At 54.8% G+C, this 9,251-nt stretch overlaps 3 protein-coding genes across 3 annotated transcripts, besides 11 other annotated features; all 3 read right to left on the reverse strand.

The window, feature by feature from the left end:
* The first annotated feature begins 1 nt into the window (after position 1).
* Positions 2 to 19: a microsatellite.
* A 182-nt stretch (positions 20 to 201) lies between these two features.
* Positions 202 to 263: a sequence feature (A-rich).
* A 74-nt stretch (positions 264 to 337) lies between these two features.
* Positions 338 to 366: a microsatellite.
* A 54-nt stretch (positions 367 to 420) lies between these two features.
* Positions 421 to 2,784, reverse strand: Tco025E_06109 (uncharacterized protein; the record flags this gene model as incomplete). The annotated part of the gene is made up of 1 exon (XM_029372998.1): positions 421 to 2,784. One exon carries the CDS (start codon positions 2,782 to 2,784, stop codon positions 421 to 423), a length of 2,364 nt encoding a protein of 787 aa, XP_029227095.1.
* A 98-nt stretch (positions 2,785 to 2,882) lies between these two features.
* Positions 2,883 to 2,981: a sequence feature (A-rich).
* Positions 2,982 to 3,014: 33 nt separating this feature from the next.
* Positions 3,015 to 3,031: a microsatellite.
* Positions 3,032 to 3,059: 28 nt separating this feature from the next.
* Positions 3,060 to 3,080: a microsatellite.
* A 21-nt stretch (positions 3,081 to 3,101) lies between these two features.
* Positions 3,102 to 3,125: a microsatellite.
* Positions 3,126 to 3,428: 303 nt separating this feature from the next.
* On the reverse strand, positions 3,429 to 4,544 carry Tco025E_06110 (uncharacterized protein; the record flags this gene model as incomplete). The annotated part of the gene is made up of 1 exon (XM_029372999.1): positions 3,429 to 4,544. One exon carries the CDS (start codon positions 4,542 to 4,544, stop codon positions 3,429 to 3,431), a length of 1,116 nt encoding a protein of 371 aa, XP_029227096.1.
* An 85-nt stretch (positions 4,545 to 4,629) lies between these two features.
* Positions 4,630 to 4,651: a microsatellite.
* A 314-nt stretch (positions 4,652 to 4,965) lies between these two features.
* Positions 4,966 to 4,998: a sequence feature (GA-rich).
* A 4-nt stretch (positions 4,999 to 5,002) lies between these two features.
* On the reverse strand, positions 5,003 to 8,182 carry Tco025E_06111 (putative glycosyl hydrolase-like protein; the record flags this gene model as incomplete). Its single annotated transcript, XM_029373000.1, has 1 exon — positions 5,003 to 8,182. The coding sequence occupies one exon, from the start codon at positions 8,180 to 8,182 to the stop codon at positions 5,003 to 5,005; it is 3,180 nt and encodes a 1,059-aa protein (XP_029227097.1).
* A 3-nt stretch (positions 8,183 to 8,185) lies between these two features.
* Positions 8,186 to 8,209: a microsatellite.
* A 768-nt stretch (positions 8,210 to 8,977) lies between these two features.
* Positions 8,978 to 9,014: a microsatellite.
* The last annotated feature ends 237 nt before the right edge of the window (positions 9,015 to 9,251 follow it).

Below are 9,251 nucleotides of genomic sequence, written 5' to 3' on the forward strand. Positions count from 1 at the left end.
ATCTCTCTCTCTCTCTCTCAGTTACTCCTTCATTTCCAACTTCTTCCTCTTCTCGTATGCGTGCGTGCAATGTGAACTCCACCCCACCCACGGAAGCATTGAACGGAGGGAGAGGGGGAACGGGCAACAACGCGCAGGCGACATTGCGGCAACACCCGCGCACACTGGACGTGCTCACTCACAGCAAACCCCCCACATCAGCAAGCAAACAAAGAAAGAAGCAACGCCGACAAAAATAAACAAATAAAACCAAAAGGCAAACACAAAAGGGCCTAGGCACAACACCCCTCAAACTGAGAGAGCGTCGACCACACACCCCACCGCCCACAGTTGCAATCAACAACAACAACAACAACAACAACAACAGAGCCTTCAAAGCAGTAGTCGCAGCAGCAGTATTTCAACGTCTTGACTTCTGCGCTAGTAAAAGAGCTTCTCACGCCTTTGACGCAGAAATAGACAAATATCTGCTCGGCCCGCATCGCGGGCAGTCCGAAAGATCCAAGCCCACACACGCTGGTCCAGAACAACACTGCTGATCCCATGCGCTGCGCCCCCTTCCCCGTTGGCTTCGTCGAGTTTGCACAGTACGCGGTGCGCTTCCTCCCACATCTCCATCTGTATGAGAAGCACCAGCACCACACTGTACGCATTCCCAAAACTTGTTGGCTGGTTCAGCACACTCCGCATGAAGTCTGACATGAGCCGCATCACATCATCGCGGAGTACAGCCGTATCATTCAACCCACTCCCATCACTTTCGGCGCTTGCAGGGTTTCCCTTTTTCCCCAATAAAGGTGACAAGACGACCATGGCGCTCACCGCACTGTACAATGGCAAGAGTAACAACGGTTTTTCTCCATTCTCCTGCTGTTGGTGCCGAGCCTCCTCGATGCGAAGCAGCAGCTCCGCCATCGTTCGAGCTATCACCGTCCACCACTCTGCCGTACGCGTGGTGGACGTCGCCACCACACTCACTAATGTCTCCACTACCAATGCCAGGAAACACTGCTGATCTGTCACGTTGCTTATGCTCGCCTCGAGGCTCCGCGCCACTACGCCACCTGGAAGAAAAAATCCCTCCAACTCAGACGTGACATTTTCTCCAATACGGCACCGCCGGCACACATCGCAGTGTAGCCGCATCCACTCCACTTCTACGGCCGAGAAGCGATAGGCCGACGTGGACGTGCCGTTTCCGTTGGGAATGAGCCCGGCGTCCTCCAGCGCCAAAGCAGCATATATGGACGCCTCTGTGAGCGCAGATGCCTCATTCTGTAGCAACTGCTTCAACACCTCATCGACGGCCGTTTGCCGTCTCACCACTAACGACGATGTTGGGGAGGAGGAATGATCCACGGAGCCCTCGACCTCAACTGCATCTCTGCATGACGACGATGGCGCAGTCTCCCCCTCCCCCTCCTGCGCCTCGCCGTGCTCCTCCCATTTTATGTTTGTCTCCTGTCCCCCATCCTCAATGCTGTTGGCGCCAACGCCACCCTCCTCCCCAGCATCGCGGACATCACCCGAGAAAGCGCGAATACAACACTGCAGGGAGATCTCGCCTTGATGTGCCAGCCGGCCATAGTATGCAGCAGCGAGGAACTCGTTTGCAAAACGGCTAAGCAATTCTTTCTCCGCCTCAGTGTTGCACCAAATCCCCTTTTTGAGTCTCCAACCCGGCGCCGGTTCGGCTCGAGGCGTTGGTTCAAGAAACAAGATACAAAAAATCAACTGCAGTTCAATGAGAAGGTGTAACTCCTTGGCCTCCGCCGCACACTGCAGAAGGGCAAGCAGGAGCTCCGTGTAGGCCTGGAGAGCCGTTGGCGCGAACTCACCGCCGCCATCGGTCGTGGCATTAGGCGAGGCCGACGCGGAGGACGCGGGAGTGAGGGAAAACGCACCAGCGTCACCGCAGGAGCAACTGCAAAGACGGCCAAGCAAATCCAAGACCACGTCGTCACGTTGCGCCGACCGCAGCAGTTGTTCCCAGTCCGTCTCCGCTTCTTCACTTCTCTCAGGCGGGAGAAGACCTAGCTCCGATAGACACTCCCACAGTGGCATGTACAGTTCCTTAAAGAGATATCGCACGTACGGTGACGAGTTCACAAGCTGCGTGGCAGCCGTCTCGTCTGCACTCGCTTCATCGGAAGACAGCAGTGAAGCCGAACTCGTTTCCTCGGCGGTGTTTGGTGCTCTTGCGCCGGCCATCGTGAGCGCATCACCAAGAAGAGCCTCGTGGGCTTTCGTCAAACTCGCATTGCTTGCCGGTAGCACTGACTGCACAAAGTCGACAAATACCCGCAGATCATGCAGCACGACAGTGGAAACAGGAATTCGACGCTCTCGCGCGCATTTTCTTAACCAATCCAACGCATAAGGAAACGCGCCTAGTCGCATATTTTTTGAAATGGCACCGTAGATTAGCTCATCGTTCAGCACAAATCCCTGTAGCGCCTCGAGGTTCCTCAGGCTTCGGTTCCAGGCGTCTATTTCGTCCGCCATGTGTGGCGTGAGCGGAGTGCCAAGGAGTATGCGGTCACGGCATGCATCGTCCCGCTCCGTACTATGGTCTTGCTGCAGCTTTCGCACCTGCGCCTGAACTTCAGCAGAGCGCTTCAAAATCTGCTTCCGTGTATTGAAGTACGTCTCCGCGGAGCGGCTCTTCATCGAAAGAAACTTCTCCTGCTTGAACGGAACCGGCTTGAAGGACGGCATCTGCCGCGGCGCCGCCAGCCGCCCTGCTGTCTTGACCCGCGTCGCAGCCAAACCACTCCGCCGCATTGGCGCCGTTCACCTTCAAAATGAAAACAATTTAAGTATATGGCGCCAATACTTTTGTTTTGGCCACGGCTGCCAAAATGGGGACCGCGTGAGAAGCTAAAACAAAGCCAAAAAAAAAACGGAAATAATACCAATAACAACAACGAAAAAAAAAATGGTCAGAAGGTCGGAAAACAAAACCAAAAAGGAAACAAGAAGCTACTCAGTTAATGACGCAAACTATCCCGTATACACACACACACACACATGCAGCGGCAGAGCGACATAGAAAAGCAGTGTGTGTGTGTGTGTATGTGGAGACACGTGGGGGTGCCCAGATATTTATATATGTATATATATATGTCACATCCGCAGCTCAAGCGGGGAACAGCAAAGAATGCTCAAACCAGTTCAACTGTACATGCACGCGCCCGTTCGTTGCTGGTGCCGCTTTGTTGCTTCGTCCCACTGTCAATTTTGTGGCGGGCAGAGAAAGGCTGTCACAGTTACGCGGTAAGTCACAAAGACAAGGTAGTTTCACAACGGTAATTCTTTTTTTTTTGGTTGTTGTTGGTAAAGGGCTGTTGGAACAGAGAAGAGTAAAGAACATAAGAAGAAACGAAGCAAAATGGGGGGAGTTGTCAAAAACAGTTCCTCTTCCCTCCTTACTCCTCCATACGCAGGAGAGAGTCCAGCAGGTGAAGAAACGGAAAGGACGACGATGACTCGGCGGCAACAGATAGAAGGAGGTTCAACACAGACCCATAAGAAGAAGAATAAGCGGCCTGCTGCCTCCGCCGTCGTATGCGCTTCAGCTCCTCCGCCTCGGCGTGCCTCGCCTGACGCCGGCCCACAATGACTGGCCACATCCTAGCCTTTCGCTCCGCGAGTCGCTGGTGCAATCCAGGAGAGAGGTAGTTCCCATGCGCCACCACACACGTGATGCAGGTGGAATACGCCTCCAAGGAGTCAAGAAAGACGCGAAGGCCAAAATCCTCCGTCACGCCATTCCACCGCAGGTCTAAAACCTCAATTTGTGTGGCAGCCACGACCTCAGCGGTGAGGCGTGAGGTTAAAGCTGACTCCTCCAGCAGCAAGTTCTGTAGGCCCACAGTGCCCAGGAGGCACTCTGAAAGGTCAACATGCCGCAGCGAACATCGAGGATGGAACAGCGTCCGCGCCAACCATCTTGCATGCGACTCCGTAATGTGACTTCCCGACAGGTCAAGGAATTGCAATGCCGCCTCAGCCTTCAAGTCATCCGCAACAAAGTTTGCCGCCGCACTCGCAACCCCATCTGCTGCTGGCGCTGCAGCTTTTACATTGAGGATGTCACTCTCCTCTGGGAGCCATTTACAGCCCCGTCCAACACCACAAGAATACTCCACAAGCTCCAGCAAGTGCCTCATGAAATGCGCTGGCAACTGCATGCCACCTCCTGCATTAATACTGTGCAGTGGTAGATGAAACAGGCAGGCAAGAAACCTTGCCCACGCTGCCTCTGAAACCGTTTTTGGGATCGTATTTACAAAAACAACGCTGCGAATGCTGTTATTCCGCAGCAGCGCCTTCAAGACTTCTGGTGATTTGAGGAGTTCAGGAGACACGCGCAGGCTCCGCAGCGTCGGATCATTGCCACGGATGCGCTCGAGAAGCTCTGATGTTCTTACCGCCTGCAGCTGCCGCGAGGAAGACGTCTTCACCTCACGATGCTGCTCCACATCACACATCTGTCGGTCAAACACCCTCGTGCCGGTGACGCTCTTTTCTTTTCGTTTCATTATAGAGAGGGAGTTAGAGGAGACCAATACACATAACAAAAAAAAGATAGTAATGCTGCCTACGCACCACAGGCCTCCAAACAAGATAATAATAATAATAATAATAAGCGTCAGAACAGACCCATCTCTCTCTTCCGGGGCAATGCCTGGTGCGCTGGGTTTGGGGAAAGGGGGAAAGAGAAACTTTGCGACCGTCTCACTCCACGGCTCACAGACAATCATGTGCGTTGCGTACGCCTCCCTCCCCCTTTTTTGTTGTTTGTTTTGCTTTCTTCATTGAGGCCGGTGAGCGGGAGTGGGAAGATGAACGTAGAGAAGAGGGCGCACACGCACGCGTAAATCCACGAAGGAGCTGCGAGGAAACTCACACACATATTATATATATACACACATGAAGAAGTGAGGTATGAGACACCACCACAAGAATAAAAAAAAGAGAAAGAGAAAGAGAGAGTATTTTATGTCGGTAAACCAGGTCCACGTGAGACGTTGGCCGTGTTCAGCTTCAGGCGGACCTCGGTCACTGGTCGCGAGAGAACTCGGTTGCCGTCACCACTGCTCTGGCGATCCTCTACCAGCAGTGGCAGTGCCATGTCCGAAACCTCCAATAATGGGCGGGTGCCCCGCTTCACCGCAAAAGACTTGTGACGGCCGTCCACCAGCGACTCCACTCGCAGCACGCGCTCGCTTTCTGGGAGCGTGGCAAACATTAGGCGCAAACGCGTCAAGAGGAACGCGTCTGCGCCCGCCACCCCTGTTGTGGCGCTTTGAAGCATGCGACGCACGTCACTGCATGACGAGTTCGCACTGGGGCTCCATCGCAGCACAAGCTCACCCTCGCTGGGGGAGAGAACACACTCCAACGCAAGGGCGCAGTAAACATGGTGAGCGACATTGCGGGCATGACAGTTGATGTATCTACTGCCCCCGTCCGCAAACAGCTCGCCCTGCGCAAGGAGGAGTGGAGTGGTACCGCCGCCGCCGCCTCCGGAGAGAAACCGTTCTAGAGGGGGAAGCGTAACTGTCAGAGTGTAGTTCGCCGCATCATGTGTGCTGCGCACCTGACTCGCAAGCGCAAATGTTGGCAGAATTGTTCCCACCCGTTGGAAAAGCGGCGTGACCGCCTCCTCAGACTGGAGGGAGGACGAAATATTCTTTGCAAGCTGCAACGTCGTCCCTGCCCTCACAAACTCGCCCGACCAGAAATCATAGAACTCCTCGCGCGGCATCTGCAGGGTGTGCGCTGTATTCCCCAAACTCAGAGGAGTTAACACCGGCGCCGCAAAGAGATGTGGGCCGAGAAAAAACTGTTGGCCCAGCAGCGTCGGCTCCACATAGACGAGCGGGTCCTGCGGATACACAAAGAGCAGCGGTCGAAGGATCAAATCGCCACGTTGATGGGAGTTCCAGAAAAGTGTGTAGAGATAAGGCAAGAGGGTGTAGCGGAACCGCACGGCGTCACGAATACGAGCACGCACATAAGGCGCCAAATGCCATATTTCCCGGGACGGTGCGTCTTCGCTGGCATCCCTGCGAAACAGAGGATAAAACGCGGCGAGTTGGTACCACCGCACCAACAACTCGTCGCCGATGTTTTGAAAGAAAAACCCCCCAACATCGGCACCGACAAACGGAATGCCCATAATGCTATGCGCCAAGCAGACTGCCAGACTGGAACGCAGGTGAGCCCAGGAAGCCGTGCTGTACCCCAGGCGCACGGCGGCGTAACGTTGTGTGCCCGCAAAGTACGACTGTGTAATGACAAACGGCCGGCGGTAGAAGTGCGTCCGTCGCAGTTGGCCCCCGTAAGCAGCCATGGTGTGCAGCAAGCCGTACAAGTTGTGGACAAACGCATGGGGGACGGCACCTCGGTGACCAGCCCTCATGGGAAGTGTCATCTGCACACCACCCTGCACAAAAGGTTCATTTTCCTCCAAGGCGAAAAACGTGTGGTTTGTGGAACCAACAAAACGTTTGTACTTAAATAGACCACCGTACCACCGCCGTGCACGTGGATCAAGAAAGTCAACCCACACCCTTGCACCAGACTGGGAATTGTCCACGAGTATAACTTCTGTATCCGGATCTCTCGTGACGAAGAACCCCTGTCGTCTGCCTTCGAGGTAGAGAGAGAAGTGCGAGTCCACTGGCAAGTACGGCACAGTGGAGAGAACAAGGAGGCGTCCACCATGGCGCCAGAGTTCATCCTGTAATCGCACCGGGTCCGGAAAGCGTGTACGGTTCCAAGTAAAAATGTGTTTGCCGTTTGCGTAGTAGAAGCCCATGCCAAGCGTGTCGACTGGTATTTGCGCCTGTAAAAAGGCAGCGCTCGCCTTCAGCAGGTCGTCTGCTGTTCTGTACCCCCGATGTGTGTGGTGGTAGCCCAACGCAAAGAGGGGCGGCATCATCGGAAACCCTGTCAAGGTGTAATACTGCACAAGAACATCCTCGGCTCTTGGACCTGGCAGCAGATATACACGAGTAGCACCTGCTGTGCTATTGAACGACAGGGTTGTTTTTCCGTCACCGCCTGCCGCTGCTGCTGACATACGCACCTGCAATGGGGAGCCGTTAAGCCAGAGAATGCCCATTGCGCGTCGTCTCCAGCCAACCGTTGCGGTTGTACCGTCACGATATGGTACGCGCCCGACTGCGTACAAGAGCGGTACTGTGCCGCTCCTACTTGTGCCCAATGTGCTGGTCTCGTCAAAATGAAACTGGTTAAAAAGGCGATACTCACCCTCGTCTGATAGCCGCATTCCTTTTGCATGCGATGGGAGTCCAAAAAAGTGCATTCGATACGCTGGATTGAAAGAAAAGTTTGCATTCAAACCACCTGATAACTCACCCTTCGCAGTTGACAAGCGTAGTGAGATGTCTACAAGAAACGCACCGGAATCCCACACCCAGTTTGGTTTCCGGCCCGCACTCGCGTTACCCCGCGGTCGGCACCGCAGTGAGTGCGACCTCATGGAAGCCGCGCGCCACCGCGTTTCTCCTGCTCCCCCCTTCTCTTCCTCTACAATACTCTGCAATTTGCTGGGCCCCAGTTGTGCGTCCGTCTCGTCCGTCAGGACCTCCTCAGGGAAGAAGGAGGCAGTCGAGAGATGCGGCATGATACCGACAATGGGGCTTGCAGGATCGTCGCACCTTCGTTGCTTCTCACTTTCTCCACTCCCGCCATGAACCCCTGGTCGGCAGTGGGGCCTAAAGAACTGCACTCGTATCAGCGTATCCCCGTGCTCCGTCTCCTCCGCGGCGTTCGGCCCAGCAAGCCTCGGTTTGCACCCTTCGGCGGAGTACACGGCCTCCAAGTGGTGGCGACGGTGAGGCCTCAGAAAACCAACCTGGGGCGCCTCCGGGGGACTGCGTGCGGAAACAGGGCCCGTCACGTTCGCTGAACTCCGCTCTCGCAGCGCTTCTCCTCCTTCCCCCCACGACTTCGGCGGCGTGGGGGCAACCACCCCCACGTCATCGGCGCTTTTGCGAGTAAAAAATAAACGATGCAGCAGCGCGACGGAGGTTCCGTTGAACACGAGGAGAAGCGCCACGAGCAGCAGCGTCAGAAGAAGAGCTCGACGCTTCCATCGAAGGCCGTGGCGTGTCCCGCGCCGAAACCTCTTCACAGACCGCCTCATTGACCTCCCACCCACCACCCACCCACCAGCGTGCCTAAGAAAACATAAGAAGAATAGATAAGAAGAAAGCTTCACTCTCCCAAGCACTGACGCGTGACGTGTTTGCTCGACGCTGCTCTTCCTTCCCGCCAAACGCTTTCACATGTTTGTGTGCGTGTGGGGCGAATAAACGAAAAGGGAAAAACATCACATGTTTCAACTCCAGTGTTCCCTCCGTTTTTTCCCCCGTTTTTCCTTCATTTTATGTGCGTCTTTGTGTTCTACGACTCGGTGTTGCTGCCCAAGGGACGAGGGTTAAAGGGTGAAAAGGCAGTTGCGCACCCCGTATGCGCTGTTCGGCAGGCGAGACACCAGCAGCGCGGTGCCCCAACGGAGCCGTCTGCCGCCGCCGCCCAGCGCAGAGCCTGACGCAGAGTCTCTCAGCAGTGACAGACGCCCGTTCAGGCTCACGCAGCCAAATGGGCTCTAATTCTTCTATCCGCAACACCTGGGCGTGCTTTGAGAATGCATCGACCTCGCGGGGCGGTACATGGTGTACGTATTCCCACGCCGTGCGCCACAGAGAGGCAAGCTTATAGATCCCCAAAGACTCAAAAGCAACGGCGCCCCGGCAGAACAATAAGGCGGCCAACCGCCAACCCCCGGCGGCATCATGGGTCGCTGATCCGTGGGCAATGCGCACGCATCGGCCCTATGCAACCTGCGCCCCCTTCACAAGCAGTGATGTGCGCACCGTCCGACGGGGCAGGACACACGCGAAAGCAAAAAAAAAAGGGGGGGGGGAGGGGTTGCGGTACACACAAGCAAAAAAACACACGCACGCACACACACAAAACCAGACGGACAACAACAAAGCAAAAAAAAAAAACGTAGGATTTACAGGCAACTACTTCTTACAACTGATGAAAGCCAAGGATACCAGGAGAAATGCAACCTCAAAAAAACAAGCACAACCACAATTTTGATAAAAAAAGAAGAATAAAAAAACGGGTCACAAGAAACTCGAGCAAGAGTGGAGAGGCGAAAAAAAAAAGGAGAACGCTAGGATACTACTGAAAATACATGTTTA

This window comes from Trypanosoma conorhini, assembly GCF_003719485.1.
Source record: "Trypanosoma conorhini strain 025E chromosome Unknown Tco_14.4_contig_00393, whole genome shotgun sequence".
NCBI classification, from domain to species: domain Eukaryota; phylum Euglenozoa; class Kinetoplastea; order Trypanosomatida; family Trypanosomatidae; genus Trypanosoma; species Trypanosoma conorhini.